Source organism: Notolepis coatsorum (genome assembly GCF_963971535.1).
Source record: "Notolepis coatsorum genome assembly, chromosome: 6".
NCBI lineage: Eukaryota > Metazoa > Chordata > Actinopteri > Aulopiformes > Paralepididae > Notolepis > Notolepis coatsorum.
The window spans coordinates 111,849,707-111,873,506 of NC_140170.1; the positions used below are offsets into that span (position 1 = coordinate 111,849,707).

A 23,800-nucleotide genomic window follows, 5' to 3' on the forward strand; every position below is an offset into this window, starting at 1 on the left:
CCTAAATCTTGAGACACCTCATATGTAAGATAGACAGACATTTCCTGCTCATTACTGTGCATAAATATGTACTTTATGCCCTTCTGGTGCCAGGAGACACATAGAAACCTCCCAGCAGGGTGCGCTCTGCGAGCTTCATCACTGCTGCTAGAACTCCATCCTACTGACAACTGGCAGACTGACTGCCTCCTCTACTCCCTGTACACACACGACTGTGTGGCTCAGCGGAGTAGCAATACAATCATCAAATTTGCTGACGACACAGTGGTGGTGGGCCTGATCTCTGCCAACGACGAGAGGGCCTACCTGGAAGAGGTCAAGGTCCTGGCGGGATGGTGCCAGGAAAACAGCCTCTCCCTGAACGTCAGCAAAACAAAGGAGATGATTGTGGACTTCAGGAGGTCGGGGGTCAAGGACTACAGCCCCCTCAGCATCGACGGGGCACCGGTTGAGAGAGTCAACAGCTTTAAGTACCTCGGAGCCTACATATCCAAGGACTTGACATGGACCACACACATTGACAGTGTTGTGAAGAAGGCACAACAACGCCTCTACTTCCTCAGGCGCCTAAGGAAGTTCCAAGTCAGTCAGAAGATCCTTAAGACCTTCTACTCATGTACAATAGAGAGCATCTTGACCGGCAACATCACCTCCTGGTTTGAGAATAGCACTGCACAAGACCGAAGCAGACTACAAAGAGTGACACGTTCAGCCGAACGCACAATTGGAGGGGGGCTCCCCACCCTCCAGAACATTTACAACAAGCGTTGCAAGGGCAAGGCTAAGAGAATCATTAAAGACTCCAGTCACCCGAACAACTGCCTCTTTGAACTGCTGCGGTCAGGCAAGCGATACCGGAGTCTCAAGGCGAGCACAGAAAGACTCAGAAGAAGCTTCTATCCCCAGGCCATCAGGCTGCTAAACGAACAATGAACACTACACAACAACAACCACCAAACGCACATAGCACACACATCCACACGCACACACCCACTTTAAACAAACACACTGTAGCACCCACTCCCCACACTTTATATTTATTGATGAAGGATTGCACTACAACTCGTACACCTTACTGTAAATTGTACCTAAATTGCAGTGATGGGCAAGCTACTTGGAAAATGTAGCAAGCTACACTACAAGTTACTCTCGATTAAATATAGCTAAACTACAATGGAAGCTATCCCCAGATAAATGTAGCAAGCTACACTACAAGAACATGGCATAAATAGCTAGCTACATCGGCACTACTTTTTATTTTTTATTTTTTTTTACTTTGTGATCAAGTTTACACCAAACAAATAGGCAGGCAGAAAATAGCTCAGTTTGATTGTTTATTATACTATTTATTTTACTATTATGCTACCATGTATATACTACTACCAACTATGCTAATATGTCTATACTACTACAGTATGTACTCAGAGTATAACACTCAAGCTTGACACTGCTAGACAAACAATACTATCCTTGGCTGCTAGATATGTAACTCACAAAACATTCCATGGCCACAGGTTGAGAACCACTGGTCTAGGACGATCTTTTCCCTATTTTTTTTTCTCCACCCCCCAATGTACAGTGTACAGTGTCCCCCTACCCCAACCGCCCCCCCCCCCCCCCCCTCCAATGTACAGCCCCCACCCACCAACCCCACCCACCCAACCTCCTCCAATGTACAGTTTCTACGTCAAATGTATATACACTCTTTTTCTGGACACTTTTTGTATCACAAACAGTACTGTATTTGCAAATCTGATATGTCATAAATGTAGCAGTACTGTCTATCTGTATGTCATGTATGTCATACGTTATGATTAATTGAAAATGGGGGACCCTGATGTAAACAAGACGAAAGTCTTTCTCTGGTCTGCATCCCCTTAACAATTGTATGTATTGAGCTGTACTGTACTGTACCCATTCTGCAATCTGTTAATACACTTTTCAATCAATCAATGATAATATTGTTCATAGCAGCTAGCCTATCTCAGACTGTTAGTTAAAGCTGTTGATAAAAAGTGCACTGACTTGTGTGCTGTTTGGGAACAGTTGACAATGTTTATGTAAAGACAGTAAGGGTTTTCATCAGCTCACCTGAATATGTGTTCTCAAGTTAGTATTGGACGTGTGGGATGTCGAGAGCAGCTTCATTTTTGGTTGACACAATAAACACCTAAACACATATGTTTTAGGCGTTTTTTCAGTCAAACTCATAAACGTGTCCAGGTAGGGCCATGGAGATGCAGTGTTGTTATTGTTGTTGACATCATCTTCATCAATGCCATCAGTGGAAACATCAAATCCCTCTGCCATTATTTCGCGCTGAGTGGTTCTGTTATTGTAAATTCATCCATTCATTCTCATTCAGTGGTCTGCGTTTAGATTTTCACTTCCTGGTTTGCGGCCTGGAGTCCCGCCCTATCCTGCCTCTGATTGGCCTACCCGTAATATTTTGGCCTACCATACCCAATCGTGAGTCGTCACTCATATCTAAACAAACCAACCAATCATAGTGGGTTTTTTACGGGGAGTTTTTTTTTCTCCTCGCAGATCTTCTAGTCTTCTAGACTGCGAAAGTAGCGTGTAACGTTTCTCGTCGCTACGTTACTACTTCGTTCTATAAATAACTCCGCTACAGAGACCGCTACCCTGGTTAAAAAGTAGCGAGCTACCAGCACGCTACTGAGAATTGTAGTTAAGCTATGTAGCTTCGCTACTTGTAGCAAGCTACTGCCCATCACTGCTAAATTGTACCTCATCCCATTTCTGCTTTGCACTATATAGTACTGTACATTAGTACACTGCATAGTATTGTATATTATATGGTAACTCAGAACATTGTACATATGTCTATACCGAACACTGTGACCTCATTTTCTTCTTCTAAATGACATGCTATACTATGTTATTTGATACTATCTTGTCTAGCACAGTCTCTGGAGCGTAACAGTAAGAAGCATTTTGTATGAAAGTATTCTGTACTTCTGTATGACAACTATTAAAGAAACTTGAAACTTGAACTTGACTGTTGGGCCAATGAGGGTAACGCGACTAGGGATGGGAATTGATAGGATTTTATCGATACGATTCCATTATCGATTCTGCTTATCGATTCGATTCTTTATCGATTCTCTTATCGATACCTGATCAATTTATAATTTAAATAAATAAATTGGAAATGCAACAGAACTAAGCTGGTTAGAATAACAACATGCAACTTGACATTTCTGATTGTCATTTATTGTTGAGCCCCCATGTCAGGGGCGACAGTGGCTCGGGAGGTAGAGCAGTCGTCTGGCAATCCGGAGGTTCCCGGTTCGATTCCCGCTCCTCCCGGGCAGCGTGTCGATGTGTCCTTGAGCAAGACACTTAACCCCTAACTGCTCCCGATGAGCAGGTTGGCACCTTGCATGGTTGCCTGCGCCGTCGTTGTGTGAATGTGTGAGTGATTGGGTAAAATGTAAGGAACAAATTGTAAAGCGCTTTGGATAAAAGCGCTATATAAAAAAGCAGCCATTTACCATGTCAGAAAAATACAAAAACTGTAAAAAATAAAACATTAACTATAGCCTACACTTAAATAAAATAATGTATTTGAGATTCTCTTAAAATGTATTTATTTTTTTATTCTTAAACTAATTTAATCTATTGAATAACAGTCGTTATTCCTCTGACTTCTGTCTCACACACACACACACACACAGACACACAGCTCCCTCCCCGGGCCCCTGTCCTGTAGGTATTGGCTTGTGTTGCTACACGGACACATTTGTATGTTGCACCATGGTACTTCCTGTCTGACGGACTTAGTAAATAAACAATCCGGCTCTTATTATATGTGAACTAAAGAGTACAATGTTTACAGAACAGTCCCCACCCGCTGTTTTATTGTATTTGTACCTGTACTATCCGCTGTCAGCTGTTTATCTCTCTTTGTGAGCTTGATTAAATAGCGTTAGCTCACGTTAGCTAGCGATAGCTCCGCGGCTAATTTTAGCTCACCCTAAACTAAATCAATGAAAGCATTCAAGTAGTTTTCACTGCACATAGAAGTAGCCAAACAGCGGGAGCATTTCGGGAGCATATGACCAAAAGCCAGGCAATTTCGAGCCCTTAAGGAATCAAATAGAGTCTGCCATGGCTACATGCTAACGCGCGCAACTGTAGGAAAAACCTGGCAGCGTTAAGGGAATCGAAAGTCACAGGAGCCACACGGTTCCAGGCATCGGCCAATTAGGACCAACGGGAACCGGTTTTCGATTCCCATCCCTAAACGCGACCAGAGTAGATTATGCAATCTCTTCAAGGAAGCTTGGATATCTGAAATAGTTTGATTCAGTTGATATCCAGGGGGATAGTGATCAACACATAATTTTCACAACAACAGCAGTTCTAACATTTTGGCAAATTTTACATCAACATACCTTCTGTAAAAACGAGATTGGATAAACAGGATTTTCATTGTACTGAAAGTTTACAGTCTGTCTGAGGTCCCCGACAGTCACCATATCTCTGGCCTGGGGGAGTGCTCCTTCCCGACCCTCCTCATTGGCTGGAAACTTGGACTGAGCTTTGGCTCCTCTCAAAGCAATAAGGTGCAAAACATCAACTGAGTTGTATGTTGAGTAATCACAGTGGAAACTAGGGCTGTCTTAAATACTTCGAAGCTTCGTTCGATGGGCATGGGATTCGAATATGAAAATAAAATTCGATTATATATAAAAAAAATAAATAAAAAAAGTTTAATATGAATTATTATTATTTTCTTTTTTTTGCTAAATCAACTCTGCCTCTCTTTGTTAACACTATGGTCGCCAAAAACGCCGTACCACGTCATTCCCCGCCATGCTCATTCTGCCAAAGACGCCGTACCACGTCTTTGATATCAATATTTCAAAAATCTGTGATCAAAATCATATTTCTCCCCCGGAGACTTGAGATCTACTGTTGATCCCCTCTCAACTCTCCAACGGTTCAAGAGCGCCATCTGGTGGCCGATCGGCGGATCGCCCAGAGCGGAAACAGGAAATGGAAGCTGGTGCTCATTCCAATTCGGTCCGATCACTCGGTAATAGTCCCAGGACTCGAGCTAGACACAACGGATAGCAATCCGTTACCAATAACTCGATAAACAACATGATTTGGACGTATATACTATTATACAACCATAATAGGAATATTTCTGTTCCACGCTCATCGCCCAACGCTATGAGGAAGCTACGGTAAGATTCAGCGTTATTTTTTTAACGTGTTCGATACTAACTGCTCTAATGATCATATCACCCACACTAGATGAATCATCTAACGTTGGCCACGGAATTATAAACGACCCCCCCCCCCCCCATCCGGTCAACATCAGATGATCAGTAGTAACTTCTAGAAGCACGTCCATTTGACATTTTTTATCTTGCGCAGATTCCTATCAAACTGTATTTGATCATCAATATAATGCATTTGGGGCTATAAATCACGTTCTGGAGAAAGCTGCAGAAAACGATAAAAACATACTTATACTCTAGACCGTATTTTAGTATGAATATGTGAATGAAAAAGTATAACGTTGCTACATCCTGAACAATAGATACTTGATGTTGAATGGGCCATAGTAATGTCAATTTAGCAATACAATTTAAAAAGTTATAGCCCTGCAAAGAAGGGGAACTTCTCCATAGACAAATAGAGCTGGCGGAGGATGGTATATTAAGAATATAAGCCTGGCGACCAAAGTGTTAATTACAACAAGCAATGCTGTTTGTTATTTAAGATGAGGTCGGACTCTGCCATGACAGATTTGTGTTCATTGTGCTGCTTTTATAAAGCCTCAAATGACGGCTTACAATATTTCATGAAAGCAAAGTGTTTTGTTTGTCTAGCTCGTTTGGAGCTGTTGTTCCGGAACCTGGAGTGTTTACCCCCTATTTCGGTTCATTTGGGCATATGTGAACACAGCAATCGCATTCTGTTGCGGAACAAAACAAGCGGGCCGAGACCGCCTAGAGAGGGGTGGTCCGAGTCGGCGCACTTCCAACCGAACCCGAAGCGACTCGTACGCTGTGAGAATGCAATCGACTTAACAAACCGACACAACTCACTTGCCGTACTGTATACGCGTTGCATGTAGAGTTGTTCCGATACCGATACCAGTATCGGAAAAGCCGCCGATACTGGCTAAAATGCTGGTATCGGTATCGGCGAGTACCCTCTAATGCTGCGCTCCGATACCATATGACGTAATTTATCAACAATTCATATAATCCAGCAATAATGGCTGCAGACCTGCAAGCAAAGTACAGCAAGTTGGCAAAGGAGTATTCGTTAAATCACAATGTCACCAGTAACGTTACAGTCTTTTCATATACCGGCAGCTCATGCTATGCTAACTTAGCTCACGTTGACGTCGTCATTGAGACCACCTCGCGTACACAATTAATGACATGTTGCGGACAGCCATATCGGTGACAATGTTTAGCTTTTAGTGCCAAATGATAAGAGTCTGAGGCGGAGTCTCAAAAGAGAATGTTGAATATTTATTGTGCAAAAATCACAACAGATCCGACTGCTACTGAAACGGAGCCTTGTAGACAGACTGAGTAGGGTATATCTGCAGAGCCAGTGGGTAACGAGTGCAGCAACGTATAATGTCCGTGTGGATCATTGGAGTAGGGTATATCTGCAGTGCTGAAGCCCCATACTCATTGATTAATGATACTAATACAAATCTATACAATCACCTGTTGTTGAATAAATACCATTACTTTCTAGTTATTACTAAAAAACAGTATATATAAAACAGTATTTGTTAAAAAAAAATATATATATATATATATTTATAAAAAATTTATATAATATCGTTTTTTTTTTTTTTTTTTTATGTATGCACTGGTATCGGATAAGTATCGGTATCGGCCGATACCCAAAGCTTAGGTATCGGAATCGGATCGGAAAGGAAAAAATGGTATCGGAACATCTCTAGTTGCATGATGACGCTTTCGCATTGAATTGTGGGCGGGATCAGTTTATAGTCTTTAGGCAGCTAGATCGGTAAAGTTAGATAGACCACTGCACTTCCGCGTTACATTGAAATCTGGGAGGAGATTGCGGGGGGAGCATATGAATGAATGTGGATGAGAGCCGTGATGTAAGTGGTTGCAGCTACGGCTGTGGGGTGCTAGAGACTAGTGTTGTCATGATACTGGAATTTCGAACTTCGATACGATACCTTGAAAAGTATCGATATTCGATACCACTGGGAAAAAGGTTCAATCTTAAAATGTAAAAAAAAAAAATATATATATATATATATATATATATTTTTTTTTTTTTTTTTAATACATTTTGCTTTTGTTGCTGGTTGATTCTCCTCAGCTTCTCTCTGGTACTATAAGAGAAGATAAATATAACACTTTTAAAACCCTTTGTTTATCTTTAGATCAGAGAGAGAGAGAGAGAGAAAGATCAGAGAGAGAGAGAGAGAGAGAGAGAGAGAGAGAGAGAGAAAGAGAGAGTGGCTGCTGGAGATTTGAGGTCTACTGAGCGCACCTTTCTAGTTATGACACGAAAACAAGGGTACTTGAGAGAGAGGGAGATTTCTCCGGAGCTATGCTCGGAGCTAGTGATGCACGATATATCGGCCGCCGATATAATATCGGCCGATATGGCCGTTTTTTTACACATCGGTATCGGTCCGATATCAAGATAGGGCCGATATTATAAAAAAAAAAAAAAAAAAAAAAAAATTAATATTTTTTTTTTTTTTTTTTTATCTTTTTTTTCTTCTTTTTACATGTTTTGGCCTTAAATAGTTTCAAAATATCAGTCATTTCTGAAAATAAGTTACAAAAGTAAAAAAAATTATGCGTTTTGGAAAATAGCTCTTTATTTGATTATCGTAAAAAAGTGTTTTCTATACAGAGATATCGACATCGGTAAATATCGGTATCGGCCAGAACAGCAATATTAATATCGGTTATCGGTATCGGCCACAATTTTCACATCGGTGCATCACTACTCGGAGCATTTATTAACGTTACATTTTCAACAACATTGCTGCTAATTGGACACATTGGAGTTCATGCGTGTACTAGTGTAGGATGGGCTCCGCTCGACCTAACGTTGGAAACGGGGTAGTTATGTCAAGTTCATGCGTGTACTGGTGTAGTGTGGGTGGGCTCGGCGTTACTCCGTTTCCATGAAGTAATTATAAATGTGGCCAGCTAGCTAGCATAAGCTAACGGAGGAACGACAGCTAACGTTAGCTAATAATAGCTTTGTTTACAAACTGAAGACAGGGCTCCCGGCTGTGAGGGGGAGGAGGCTGCAGCAGCTTGTGTCTGTTGCCGGTCTCTGAGGAGGAGGAGGAGGAGGAGGAGGAGGAGGAGGAGGAGGAGGAGGAGGAGGAGGAGGAGGAGGAGGAGGCGGAAGGGCAAGCGTGCTCTGGCAGCGTGTCTGTCTGTCAACAACTTGCAGGAGCAAGCCAGCTGGTATCGGTACTGCAGAAAGTATCGATACTTCGGGAAATGAGTATCGAAACCATTTTAAATATTCAGTATCGATATGTATCGATATTTCGATATTTTTGACAACACTAGACTAACGTCAGTCACGGTGACTGTCCGAGGCAATAGCCTCTGTTTACATGCAGCAGCATACAGAAACAGGTGCAGGAGGGGTAGGAGCAGCAATGCGCTGCGTATCTGTGCTGAGACAGCGAGTGAGAACTCCGCTCAGAATTGGATCATGATTTTCGGTTTTCACATGACTATTTGATTGCCCGCCACACGGCGGGCAGACCTCTCAGTGGGAGTCGCCAAACGTAAAAACTGATCGCCAATGGCGCTTGGCGGGCTCTAGTTTCGCCCCCTGTCACCAACGCTTCAATACCGCCACCTGTTGGCCGATCGGCGAGTTGCCAAAACCGGAAGTCACCGGAAGTGCTTAGTCCGTCCCCTATGCTGTCTGGCCACTCGCTATCGCTCGCGGGACTCTATCCAGACACCGTGCATATCGATCCGTTGCCATAACTCAATAAACAACATGAGTGGACGTGTATTAGTATTATACAAACCGGAACTGGATCACCTAGATCAACATCCCATAATAGCGATCTTTTTGCTCCACGCTCATCACCCAACGGTAAGAGGAGACTGGGGTGAGTTTCAGCGTTTTTCTTTACCATTTTCAATACAAACTGCTCTGATCTATAGATCACCCATACTACATAAATGATTTAACGTCGGTCATTGAATTATAAACGACCCCCCCCCCACCCCCTCCGGTCAACCGCAGATGAAGAGTCATAACGTCTAGGACCCGCGTCTACAGTTGACATTTTTAATCTGGCGTCGATAGGTATCAAACTGCATTTGATGATCTAATATATGCATGTATGGCTATAACTCACATTCTATGAAATACTGCAGAAAACGATAACATATTTATACTCTACCGTATTATTGTATGAATGTGTGAATGAAAAAGTAAAACGTTCCTACATCCTGAACGATAGATAATTGATGTTGAATGGGCCATAGTAATGTCAATTTAGCAATACAATTTAAAAAGTTATACTTATAGCCCTGCAAAGAAGGTGAACATCTCCATCTACAAATAGAGCTGGCAGAGAGGCTACAAGTCAAGGATGGATATAAGCTCCGGCAATGAATGGGTTAAGAGGTTGGCCAGTCGACTACGGCTCCTTTCGACCGATTAGTCGACTAATCGATTGATAGGGGTCAGCCCTTGGCTTTGTACAGTAGGCTAGTGCCCTGCACAGGTTTTTTTTGAGTAGCAAGAAAATGCCTATTTTGAAATGGGTCCCACTCTCCAGAAAAAAACTAATAGTTTGAAAACCACTGTGTTGCATGGAAGCTGTGACGTAAAAAAGAGCAGACTTGCAAACACTGACTCTCTGGAGTGTGAAACCTGCTCCAACTGGCCTATTGCAGAGAAAGCAGCCCCAATGCAGCCTGAACACCTTCTGTTTTCTACAGAAAGTACTGCTACAGGGCAACAAATTAAATATAGTGTAATGGCCAAGGGCCCAAAGGTGGTATTATGACTCTTTTATAGCACTTTACTAAAAAAGAATGTGCTCGAGAAATGTAACACAATAGCAGTCAGTAGTCAAAGGAAACACACACACACACACACTAGGGCTGCACGATTTTGGGCAATTCAATTTGCGATTATAATTTTTTATTTTTTTAAGCAGCCCCACAGAGGTTTATTGTAAAATGCGGCTTGCATCTGGCCTACGTGGTGGGTCTGTTCGGGACACCGAGCCTGAAAATGTTTATTTTTACCTGGGAATCGATACCGGTACCCAACGGTACCTTTTTTTCTGTACTTTACTCTCCCTCTCTGAAGTCTAAACTTCCCAACACACAATCTAAAACCGCTTACCTCCCTCTCCCAAACCGTTCCTACAACAATTTGTTTTATGTTGCATGATCATGTATATTTATTTTGTATTAAAAAATGTTTTATGTTTAAATGTCAACATCACACACACACACACACACGAGAAGAAAATATCATGTGCCTTTTTAACTAAATCCACTCCAGTGTGACGATTTAATTTCCACGCCTAAACTATTAACACAACAGGAGAAGCATGCAAGCATGTGAGTCAATCAACCTAATAGGAGACGGGACACTGCCTGACCCATAAAACCAGGGTTGAACTCGGACCAGAGGAAGTTGGCACATGCTTGCTGTACTACTGCCCTCGCTGAAAATAAATTCATACTGCGTCAAAAATAGGCTACTTGTTAACTGGGTTGTGTTTGGTTGGTTTATTATTACACATGTAAACTGGGTTATTACACATGTAAACTGGGTTACTACACATATGTAGTGTACACTGGGTTACTACACATGCCATGCTCTCAACCAACTTGCCTGAACAATCTATGAACAAACTTGAATAATGATGCATCTTGAGTTAGCCTATAGGTTTCATCAACTGTGTATATCCATAATATTATATCTATTCAAATCAAATTTAAAGTGACGTGGCTGGGATAAATGTGCCAGTCAGTCAGCCAAAACAAATTCCTGGACCAAGGTCGAAACAGGGAGCTGCTGGAGTCGAAGGCCCTCTGGGAGATAAGAGTGGCAAGCGGCTTCCCCCACCCCCACTCTCTACCCAATCCCCCTGTAGGTAATAATATTAACAACTTAATAGCCTAACTATCATCTGTATCATTGTAGCAGCACAATTCTGACATGCAGCAGAGCCTTTGCAATACATTTTATTTTTGTGGTTAAATGAAGTTGCGGTTCACATTAGTAGGCCTATATCATACAAAACCAATAGTATCCAAGTCAATACACTGTGGCTATTAGAAGTAACATGCTTGCCTGATAATAAAACAGGGATCACAATAGCTTATATTTTCTATACAATGAATTGCTTTAGAGTGCAATAACACAATAGACTATTGTTAATATTAGTCACCTATCACCCATTAGTCATATTATTAGACAGTGACACTAAACCCCATTTTCACTATGAATTGAAAATGGGGGACCCTGATGTAAACAAGACAAACGTCTTTCTCTGGTCTGCATCCCCTTAACAATTGTGTGTATTGAGCTGTACTGTACCCATTCTGCAATCTGTTCATTCGAATTTTCAATCAAACAAACAATCAAAACAGCTATAGGCTATATTGCTGTGTAACCACCTCAAGGAGACAAGTTAATATTTGCTGGTTGTTAAACTGTTTAGGCCTGTTAAGTCGAGACCAAGATCACCTCATAACCTTACACCTAAGGGTCCTATTTAGACATACACGACTTGTAACTTTTTCAGCAGCTCGTGCTGTGTCCACTCCACACATGAACGAGAATGCTGATAATTGGGTCTATAATCAATTAACGTTTCCCTCAATTCATAGCTTCACTCATCATTATTAACAGTTGGTGGTGATTGAATGCCAGGTACTGTACAGTAGGTTCACCGGCTTCCACACAGTACTCCAGTGTGCAGCGTGTCCCCCACTGACACATGATGAAACAGACCCAGCGCTGTTGCATCATGAACCTCGCCTGGGTTCACCTCGCTGCGTTATTAGCAACAACATGGACTGTCAGCCGGTGTTAGAGTCCGATCTTTGCTAACAGCATAGTGACGTTAGCTGATGAGCTAGGTCCTGTTGAACGTGACATGCGACCAAACAGATTAGACACCAATTGCTGGCAATAATGTCTCAGGTAGTGACAATCACCCCCACAGAACTTAAGTTAGGAGTAGCTCTGGCTAACTAGCGAGATAGCGTTCGTGGTTTACTGAACAGCCCGGGAGCTAGCTCAGCTCTGTTCAGTCTGACATTATACATTCCACGGAATTGTAACAACCTAAAGATGGAGAGAATGCCCCGTGTGCTATACTCACCCGTGCAAGTTGCCTCAAGGTAAATGACAGCATATTTCCAGAGTCGAGGAGGAGACTAGTTGGTTCAACACGGTTAGACAAGCCACCACTGGAAGGGTCGCGCTAGGAAAGGGCTGTTTTGAAGTTGATGATGACAGAGGATCGTTAGGCATTGCCCTCCCGAAAGGGTTTATGGGACATGTAGGCTGTTGTGGGGGAAATACACAAGTCACCGGTACGATTGTATCAGTGTAAAAACAACAAAACCAAAAAAGTACATAATTTGTGACGCAGTCTTCCATACAGCTTCCTCCCATATTACTGTGGGCAGTGTGGGTTGATGTTATACCCACCTTGAAGAATTTGATCTGGCAAATACCGATATTTGGAACTTCTCAGCCAGGAAAAAAAGAGCTCAGTTGAATAAACTATTCATCATCTATTTTCGATAGGTACAGAAGGGAAGAAGAGCTTTACTGTAATTGCATTTAATGAATAAAAAAATACATATGATATTGTATTATACGTTATATTTTACATTATATAATCATGTTATAATTAATTTGTATATTATATTAAACTGTATTTACACTATATACTATTATATTATGGTACTATATTATATTGTATATCATGTACTATATATCTCATATCGCATTATATATGTGTTGTATACACTATTATGCAGTGGTGCAGTCGTAATATGGGAACTGCCCAAACGCCACGTGCACGCATGCTCCCGCGCACGCGTATACATGTTCCCTCGGTTGCGCACAGAACAGATGATTATTATGCATAAATGTTTTAAATGTAATTGTAGTTACAATTTCTTTAATTGAATTAACTTAAACTAGAAAAGTAAATACAAACTAAATTAACAATGTAACTTAGAGTTAGTTTACAGAAGGACAGTTTCCTTCAGAGACTGAAGCACAACTTAATGTCTAATCCTTCCAGTCGGGACCACAGATCAAGCAACCCCCCACCAATTAGTACAGGGCTTGTATTTTGGTTTGGCTCTTCTCGTTGTTATGCTATCGGTATCCTATTATTATGCAAAGTCTAGGTGATAAGTGCCGGCCTGCGCGATGAGTCCAGTGACAATTGTGAAAGCATTTTTGTGTGCGTGCGCGCGCGCACTTCTGCCTCAGTGATCTACTACAACGGCGTGTAACAAAAAAACAAAAAAAATCACCCCACCCCCCCGCTTCACTAGGGAACGAACGGAAGGAACAACCCTCAGTCAAAATCTATCTCCAGGTCTGGTATATCCCTCCTGCAGACTGAGTCTAGATGGAGGGTTTCCCTGCCTCACTCTCTGAAGGATCCCCCTCGCCAGCCGCGCCCCCCTCCCACTCGGAATGGTAAACCTCTACAGAGACCCACAAGGCATTGTGAGCCCTGCACCGCTCCCCCCCCCCTCCCTCTGTGCTTGTCATTGGGACTTCAATGGTGCGTCATGTGGCTGTCCCGAGGGCCAGAACCTACTGCCTCCCAGGAGCCAGGGTCTCGGACATCAAGGCAGCACTCCCTTCACTCATTAAGGACCATCCTCAGGCATCATCCATCATCATCCTCTCCGGGTCTAATGACATTAGGTATCAACAGTCTGAGTTATTGAGGGAGGACTTTAGGGCCCTGATCTCCACAGTCCAGTCATCTAATAAATCCTGCATTATCTCTGGTCCCTTTCCCTCCCCTAGGTATGGGGATGGCAAGTACAGCAGGATCCGTGAACTTCATATCTGGCTGAAGGGTTACTGTTGCCTAATGATGATTCCCTATATAGATAATTTCTATGTTTTCTGGAGACGTCCGGAGCTCTTTGCTAGGGATGGCCTTCATCCCAACTGGAATGGAGCCTGGCTGCTCTCCATGGGTATGGACATGGCTCTGAGATTCGCAGTGAGTGGGAGTAGGGAACTGGTCCGAAAACATAGAACAGTGGATGTGGCCTGAAATGGGGTGAGTCCAATCCATCTCATAGTTCCTTGTGTCCATGTTTTTAAAGCCACTCCCAGGGATCAGGCGGATCAAAGCCCTATTTGTGGACCTACTCCTAAAAATATCTCTGTTGTATGTGATGGTTTGTCGCGTGGTAGGCGCAGTTATGTAGAAGAGAGGGGTGTGGTCAAGAGTAACCTGGTGGATCTTAAAAATTTGAGATATGTACACCCCTTGTCTCAGGTTTCTGTTCCCATAACCTCTGTACCTAATGATACAGTCTCTGCCACAGTTAGTCTGAACAGCCCATCTGCCTTCAAGGATAGGAAAGGGCTTGGCCTAATCCATTTAAACATACGAAGCCTCCTTCAACAACATAAGTTAGACCATCTGAACATTTTAGTATCTCAGGCTGATCCTGATGTTCTGGTTTTATCGGAAACCTGGTTAAAAAAATCTGACAATGACTCATCTGCAGCTTTACAGCACTATAATTTATATAGAAGCGACAGAGCTGGCAGAGGGGGTGGTGTTGCAATGTATGTAAAATCCTGTTTGTCTGTTTCAGTATTGAATACCATCACAGTTCCAAAGTGTTTCGAATTACTTGTGCTGAAGGTTGATTTGGGGCCTTGTAACTCTTTAGTTTTGATTGGTGTCTATAGGCCTCCCAAAGCTGAGGCTAGTGCTACTGATAAAATTATGGATATACTGTCATTATATTCTAATTCAGAGATGCTAGTGCTGGGTGATTTTAACTTGGACTGGCGAAATGCTGCTTCTAGTTACCTGAAGGAGGTGAGTGGTAACCTCTGCCTTACTCAGTTGATTACTGAGAGCACTAGACCAAACCCTAAAGATCATGCTAAATCCACTCTCATTGACTTGATATTTTCTAACAGATGTGACAGGATCTCTGCTAGTGGTGTTTTTGATTTAGGCATTAGTGATCATTGTCCTACGGTCTGTGTTAGATCCTCAAAACTGCTGAAATCAAGACCGCGTATTGTTCAAAGGAGAAATCTTAAAATCTTTAACCCCCAAACCTTTTTGGAGGACATTGCTACTAATAATAGTCTATGTTTAGCAGGGTCTGATAATGTGCAAAGTGCACTGGATTCTTTTATAAAGACATTTAATTGCTTTGTAGATAAACATGCTCCTTATAAAAGGACTAGGATTAAGGATAGGGTGGCACCGTGGTTCTCAAGTGAGCTATCAGCATTATTTTCTGAGCGAGTATAAATAAAGGTTTGAAATGAAATATGAGGATGTTAGAAATTGATGATAAAAATCTGAAACAAAACCTCTCAATGTCTCTCTTTCATAGAAGAATTTGTGGTATCTGTGGTGTACAATTGGTATCCTTAATGGAACACCGTGAGCCTTCAAACATGCAAATAACTGTGCGTAAAAATAATATGTGGACTTGGTGAGATAAAAATTTTTCCGTATTCCATCATAACTACAAAAACCCTGTTTGTTGAAAACATCTCCTAATGAGTGTATGCCTTGCTTTTCCCATCTAGGGAATCTTATAGGTTGTTTTCCAATCAAGAGTGCATTGTTATTGAATAAGGGAGTATGATTATGCCATTTCTGTGGGATAGAATATTTTCTTTGTGTTTCACGCCATATCCGGATCGCATGAGTAATTATGGGGCCAAATTTCCGTTCGCATTGCTTAATTGATAATTTGGTGTATACTATGTCCTTCAGCCTATGTGGAGCTACTATATTTTCTTCTAAATTTCTCCAGGATACTGATGCTTGGGGATCAAACCATGTTGTCAGTGGTATTAAAGTGTACGCCTTAAAATAGTGGTAGAAATCTGGAAATGCCATACCACCGTCTGCTCTGTTTCTCTGTGCGGTGGATCTTTTTATACGTGGTGGTTTGTTATTCCAAATAAATTTGTATGTGGAGGAGTGTAATTCTTTCCAGTAACCCTCTGGAGGGGGTAACGGTAGCATTGAGCTGAAGAAGTTGATTCTAGGTAGGACGTCCATCTTAACTATTGATACCCGTGCCTGTACTGAGTTTTTGAGTTTTGACCACCTGTCAAGGTCGTATTTGATTTTGTTTTGGATTTTTATGTAATTGTGCTTCACCGTTTGGCTTATGGTAGGGAATATTTCAACTCCCAAACATCTAAAGTGTTTTACCATCGGTATCTCTCCTGGGAGGGTTATATTTCTTTTTGCAGGGGCGTTAAGTGGGAGGAAGGCCGACTTCGGCCAATTTATCCTAAATCCCGATAAATCTCCAAAGTCCTCAATCAGCTTGAGAAGATGAGGCAATGCGGTGTTGGGGTTTTGCATGAACAGTATTACGTCGTCCGCATATAAACTAATTTTATGTTGTGTGCCCTTGATTACGATTGGTTCTATGGATTTGGATTGTCTTATATATTGTGCTAAAGGCTTTAATGATAGATCGAATAGTCCGGGACTAAGAGGACAACCCTGTCTGGAAGAACGTGATACCGGAAAGATTTCGGAGGTGATTGTACCTGTTGTAATCATGGCCGATGGGTCTTTGTATAATACTTTAATCATATCAATGAATCCTTTTCCTAACCCCATCCTTTCTAATACTGCCCATAGATACGACCATTCCAACCTGTCAAAAGCTTTCATTGCATCCAGGGACAGCATCGCCTTAGGTGTGGTGTCTTCCTTGTTAGCATCTAGTACGTGTAGTAATCGTCTTATGTTATCAGTGATCAAGCGGTCTCTTATGAAGCCAGTTTGGTCCGGATGAATTAAAGACGTCATATGCTTTTGTAGTCTGATGGCTAATACCTTAGAGTACAGTTTGATATCGGTTCCGAGGAGGCTTAAAGGTCTATAACTACCGCACTCGGTGGGGTCTTTGTCTTTTTTAAGGAGGACTGTTATGAGTGCAATATTGTCGTTGAATAAAGCGTTTCCAGTTCAGACAGTTTTGAGCATTGATTCTTGCGTATTTTGGAGGAAAAGCTATCAGTGAAATCCTTGATCATTCCCTTTACCGACATCCATAATATTCTGGGGTCCTGCACCGAATTCGCATTAATCCCTAGGAATACCGTAAGAGCTTCTTTGATTTGTGTAATGAATTCCTTGTTATTAAGCAGCATCGAGTTAAATCGCCATCTTGGGGCTCGGGATGATAGTATACCAAATGTTCCTTTTAGGAGTAAATAACAGTGATCTGATAATGCATTGGGTATCATTTCCACATCGTAGTTATCAAATAGTCTCGGGGATGCAAAAACATAATCTATTCTGGATAAATGCATTCTTGCGCTTGATCAGCAGATCACCTCTAATGATTGTTGCGAGACATAAGCTGCTTGGACAAACACGTCTGTGTCTCCGCAGTCTAGAACAACAGGTCCAGTGTAGTTGGTGGTCCTCACCTTTGCATAGGCGGAGAGAGCAGCATTGTATCTGCCTCTGGATGTTTGAAGACATACTCTCCATTATCAATGCCAGTGCTGAGGTTGGTTGACACTTCTCCCTCACAGTATATGATATCACCCTGCACTTGACCAACTTGTGTTTTCAGCTGTTCTTTCACAAGTTTTTGCAATCTGACCTTGTTTCCTGAGTTGACCATGAGTTCACCTGGGAACCTGTCTTCGGGTTTCAGGAAAACATTTGGGACGTGTGGATGTTTTGCTCATCATCATGCTCATCATCCTTGATGCTGAAGGGAAGGTCATACTTGTCGTTGATGAGAATGATGAGGTAAGCATTGGCATGGCGTGAGAAGATGATTGCGCAGATTTTATGCAGGTAGTCATTCCAGCGGTACTCTGAACCATCCCGCTTCCTAGCCTCTCGGTCCTCAGGTGTGGGGGTGGCAAGCCGCCATATCAGACCCATGTCTACAAGGCTCACGTAGTTCTGCGGTTCCTCAGGAACTGGTTCTAGGGTGAAAAGCTCTAACAACTTGCTCTTCACAGTCTTGCACATTGACCCATCCACATTGAAGAGTGAAAGGCACTCCTCTGTCACTCTTCTCTCAAGGGATGATTCAAGTTGTATCATACCAGATCCCTCTGCTAGGTCCACCAGGGCCGCTAGTCCTGATCTCTCCATATCGCCACCTGCATATGAGCACCAGAAGGTGCGCAGCTCTTTTCACTTGCAAAATTCCCTCTCTTATTCCTGTGGATGGTTGCAGTAAGAGGCTTGATCTTGGTGAACACCCGCTTTTGCAGAAAAGTCTCAACCTGGAATCTGGAATTGCAGTCTTAAGGTCATGCAGTAACTCTGGTGAGGCAATGAGGCCAGACTGTAGTGACCTCAGTGTAGGTGAGGAGATGTCAAATGGATCAGCTTCAAAATCCCTCATACATGCCTGCAGGTCCTGAACTGCTTGCTCATCCTTCTTCATCCTCGCTGGCTGGCATTCGACATGCTTCCTGTGACGACGCTGGCACTGGAGGCCCCGCTTCACACTTCACCCTTGCAACGTTGTTTGCATTCCTTGTTGTTGAGAACAGTTGTTTCTCATTCTTTAAAAGCTGAGTCCATCCTTGCTTTAGCTTTGAGTTCAGATTCATAGTTGTTTCTATCCAAAGATTGAGGGGCTGGCAGGAGTAGGGTAACCCTGTCATTGACTGGGTAAAGTGATCGTTGAAGAACTCCATTTGTTCATCTGACAGTGAAGAGAGCATTGCCCAGTAGTCTGGCAACCACCTCCCATAGTCATGGTTGTCGTATGCCATCAGTCCTGGCAGCATGTTGTAGGTTGACGATAGGTACACAGAGCCATTTCTTGCATGACATGCATCAAGACATTGTACAAGTGGGTCAGACATCTCCAAGAACAAGACCCAAAAGTCCCCCATGTCTGTGCCAGGCTTCTTATAAACTCTGTTGATCAGCTCCTTCATGTCGCCATCATTCTCAAGATCACAGTAAGCTGTCTGTAGAGCCTCTTGAGTTTCAGTCAGTGCATTCCGCATAATGTTGAGGTTCTCCTTGATGTCTTCCGATAGTTCTTTGTGCTCAAGAATCTTTGACAGTTGATTTTGGATAAGAACCTCTCTCAAGAGCAGGATGCACCGCACGCCCCGTCTGTAGTGCTTTCCTCATAGTGCTTGGTCTACCGACCCCTCCACTACTACCCCTGCTGTAACCAGAGTGTCTGCCATTCCAGAGCCCTTGAATCTCTTGTAGATGACATAGATGTAGGACATCAGCTGGTGGAAATCTCAGAGGATTGGGATGATGTCCTTGAACATTTCTGGATTCTCCGCCTTGAGCTGAGTGATCGTCTTGTAGGTGGGCAGGTCACCAACAAGAAAGGAGAATGGAATATTCTTCAGCCGCATGGCCTCCACATGTTTCACCATGATGTCATTCAACACTGACTTGCTTGGAGGTTCATTGTATGTTGTGTGGTAGTAAGGCTTGCTCTTGTTGGGTGGTGGATGACAGCAGGACTGGGCACCACTGTATCCTGGAACTCGCTGCTCTTCAGGTGGTGGTCTTGTACCATGATTGTCTACACGAGACAGTGCATGTATCACAGAGCGAGCACGCTGCGGAGCTGACCCATCCACTGGTGGATCTACCCTGGGACGAGCAGGTGGCTCACTCTTGCTACCCATCTGTACTGGCAAACCTTTGTCAGTTCTGCACACTTCTGCTCCACATCCATCAGAGCGCAGTGGTCATAGAGGAGCAGTGTATCTGCATAGCTGATGCAGACACCACTCTTGTGCAGAGTGTCTACCAGATCTTTACTCCTTGTCATGCCATGGACATTTACGCCCAGGTTGATAGCAGTGGTAGTGCGCTGTCCAGTGAGGTGGTACATTCGGACCCAGAGTTTTTGTTAACACCAAAGTAAGAAAAATAAATAAGTAGCGCACAAGGGTTACATTCGGCTCAAGCAACTAACCTTGCTAGCTTTGCATACAGAATACTATTTTATGTTAGGCTATAGTGCAAAATAATTGTTGGTTCATTATGAAAATGTGATGGTATGAACTGGACACCATATTCTCAGTATACCCTAATGGAAAACCGCAAATCAGTAACTGTTGTTTACACACAAACATTGACTTTATTGACCTCAGAGATTACTTCTGTGTACTTAATACTGTATATAATTCAACTCATCATGAGCAGAGCTTTCATTAGAGCCTAATATGAAGGCTCTGTGACGATTTTGAAAAAAAATCCATTTTGGAGCTCAAAATTGGCAGACATCTTGCATTTGAAGGTCAACAATAGGTCAAATAATTATATAAACACCAAATATGTATTCCATGATCAAAATAAGCTCTGAAACCATGTATTGTGCATCATTGTAGGTCAAACCATTAAAAAGTTAATTTCCACGGTGAAGAGTTTATCGCCGGCCACTAGAGGGCAGCGTCTTACCAGCATCCAACCGGATATGCCGTGCACTACGCTGAGCGGCCATCTTAGTTGTCATTCTTCACTTCGCCTCCTGCAGAGACGTCGTTCATTCATTCATGTGAGATGCTCTATGCACTATTACTGTTCATACATATTATATATTATATTATATATGCATTATATAGATATATATATTTATGTGTTACTATAGTGTGATTGTGTATTCAGGATATACGTTGTCAGCTGACTGTGCTGTCTGTGTCTGTTTCAGGGTGTCTTCATCTTTGTCTTTTATTAAATACTGAAACTGACATTGAGGAGTGTGTTTCTTCATGAAGACACCATGGTCGTCGTTGGATGCTCTGTCCCCGCCTGTGAGTTCACATCCGGCGACGTGTCTGAAGCACTCGCCATTGCTATGTTGAACAATCATGGACTTGCCCACCAGCACGCAGCGCCTGTCATGGCCGCGCCGGCCCAGGCCCCAGCCCCTCGCGGCCCGAGACTCGATCGGCCCAGGGTTGACGTGGGCGTGTCTATAGAGGAATGGAATGTGTTCATCCGACGTTGGGACGTATTCTGCACCGGCTCAGGCATAGAGGATGCCCAGGCCCCCGTCCAATTGTTTCAGTGCGCCGGGCCTGTGCTTGGAGACAGCCTACTGAAAGCCGCCCCCGGCGCCGCTACCGGACCTTTGCAGGACCTGATCGCCGTCATGCGCTCCCTGGCTGTCATCCCGGTCGCTACATGTGTCCTGCGCACTGAGCTACTTCAGCTACGACAGGAACGAGATGAGACATTCCGCGCACTCGCTGCCAGAGTGCGGGGGAAAGCAGAGACATGCGCATACAGTGCAGCATGCGTGTGTGGTGCGAACGTCGACTACACCGACCACATTGTCCGCGATGTCCTGCTCAATGGCATTTATGACTCGGACATACGCCGCGAGACGCTGGGGACGACTGACATCCTAGTCAAGCCAGTTAACGAGGTAATCGCGCTCGTCGAGAACAAGGAGATGGCCCGTAACGCTCTCCCGTCGTCCTCCCTGTCAGCCATGTCGTCATTCCGGCGCCTTAAGACGACTCCACAGACGAGCCCCGCCCCGGGCCCTGCGGACGGGGCTAAACGTGCGTCATGCCCGGAATGCAAGAGCGTCTTTAACATTTTCACGGAGGGGCCTCGCGGGTAGAATCCTAAGCCTCACCAGGTGTGCATCGGCTGCTACAGGGCCCGCCGACAACAGAGGCGTCAACAGCCACCATCCGACGGTCAACAGGCCGCCGTGGGGTCGGAGCTGATCTCCCAGGTCTCATCGGTGCAAGCTGGAGCCCGCCCTGGCCGACGGTGCGGGAGCCATCGCCGACGCCACGCCCCTACGTCGCATGGCTGTGTCAACAGGCCTGCACCCATCAGACTCGAGCACCACATCTTCTCCAAGGGCGAATGGAGACGAGCCAGGCTGAGAGACCACCCCCGAGCACTGATCACCATCTCGGTGGACATGCCAGTCGGACGGAACGATGGCACCAGCAACCGGGGCTCAGCCAACGGGGCTCGGATATCTGCCGTCGCAGACACTGGCGCGCAGTCGGACCTTTGGTCTCTGGAGGAGTTCCTGGCCTGCGGTTTCGCGCAGGACGACCTGCGACCCGTCAGCCTCAGCCTGTCGGCCGCCAATCGATCCCCCATAGCCATCGAGGGAGCGTTCTTCGCTAGGCTCTCGACGGCCTGCAGCGGGGGGGCGCGTTACGTCCTGCCGTTCCATGGTATACGTGAGCAGCTCAGTCCGGACCATGTTCCTCTCCTACGAGTCGTTGCTCAACCTCGGCCTCTTGCCTGTGCACTTCCCGTCGGACGACGTTACAGGGGGGCCCAGGGACGGGCGTAGCCCTGACACGGCTGACACGCCAGACCGACCATTGTCCGTCAATGCTATTAGGTCAACCAACGGCGGCTGCGTAGGGCCAGGTGACCCCCAGGACGCACAGTGCTCATGCCCCCAGCGCACGGTCCCCCCCGCGCGCCCCGCGGCACTGCCGTTCCCCTGTACGCCAGAGAACAACAGCCGGATGAAAGGTTGGCTACTCGGGAGATATGCCTCGTCGACATTCAACACCTGCCCTCATCGGGCATTGCCATGCATGGAAGGACCGCCTATCGAGATGCACGTGGATCCCGCAGCTACACCCAAGGCATGCCACACCGCGGCCAACGTGCCTCTACACTGGCAACGGAGGGTCCACAATGACCTCCTGCGGGACGAGGCCCTTGGGGTCATTGAACGTGTGCCATACGGCGAGCCTGTCACGTGGTGCCATCGTATGGTAGTCACTCGGAAGCACGACGGTTCCCCCCGTAGAACCATGGACCTCTCCCCCCTCAACAACTTCTGCCAACGTGAAACCTTCGCCACGGAGTCCCCGTTCCACCTCGCACGTCGTGTCCCGAAGGGCACCTGGAAGACCGTCACTGACGCCTGGAACGGCTACCACAGCGTCCCCCTGCGTGAGTCTGATCGCCACCTCACTACCTTCATCAAGCCCTTCGGCCGTTGGCGCTACACCAGGGCACCGCAGGGCTTCCTGTCGTCAGGGGATGGCTACAACCGCCGGTTCGACGCCGTCCTCTCGGACTATGAGCGCAAGGAACGCTGTGTGGATGACGTCATCCACTATGACACTGACCTGGAGCAACACTGGTGGAGGACCATCGACTTCCTCACGCGTGTCGGCCGGTCGGGCATCGTGTTGAACCCGGATAAGCTTCAATTCGCGGAGAGGTGCGTCGATTTCGCTGGCTTCAGGGTGTCGGAGTCTACCATCGAACCACTCCCGAAATACTTGGACGCCATCCGGGACTTCCCTACACCGGGCTCCACGACGGATATCAGGAGCTGGTTCGGCCTTGTTAACCAGGTGGCTAACTATGCCCAGCTGCGTGACACGATGGCTCCATTCAAGCCATTCCTCAGCCCACGTTGTGTGTTCCGATGGTCCCCCGCTCTGGAGGAGGCCTTCCAGATGTCCAAGCAGGCCATAATTGGGGCCATCCGTGAGGGCGTGGAGATCTACGACATGCAGAAGCGTACCTGCCTCCGCCCTGACTGGTCCAAGC

General features: G+C 44.8%; 1 protein-coding gene across 1 annotated transcript in view; it reads right to left on the reverse strand.

Moving 5' to 3' along the window:
* shmt2 (serine hydroxymethyltransferase 2 (mitochondrial)) overlaps window positions 1–12,516 on the reverse strand; it is a 166,412-nt gene extending 153,896 nt beyond the window's left edge. Inside the window, exon 1 of the mRNA XM_084316786.1 lies at window positions 12,395–12,516. Coding sequence (XP_084172912.1) covers window positions 12,395–12,427 — 33 coding nt within the window. The 5' untranslated portion in view covers window positions 12,428–12,516. The remainder of the gene's footprint in view (window positions 1–12,394) is intronic.
* Window positions 12,517–23,800: the final 11,284 nt, after the last annotated feature.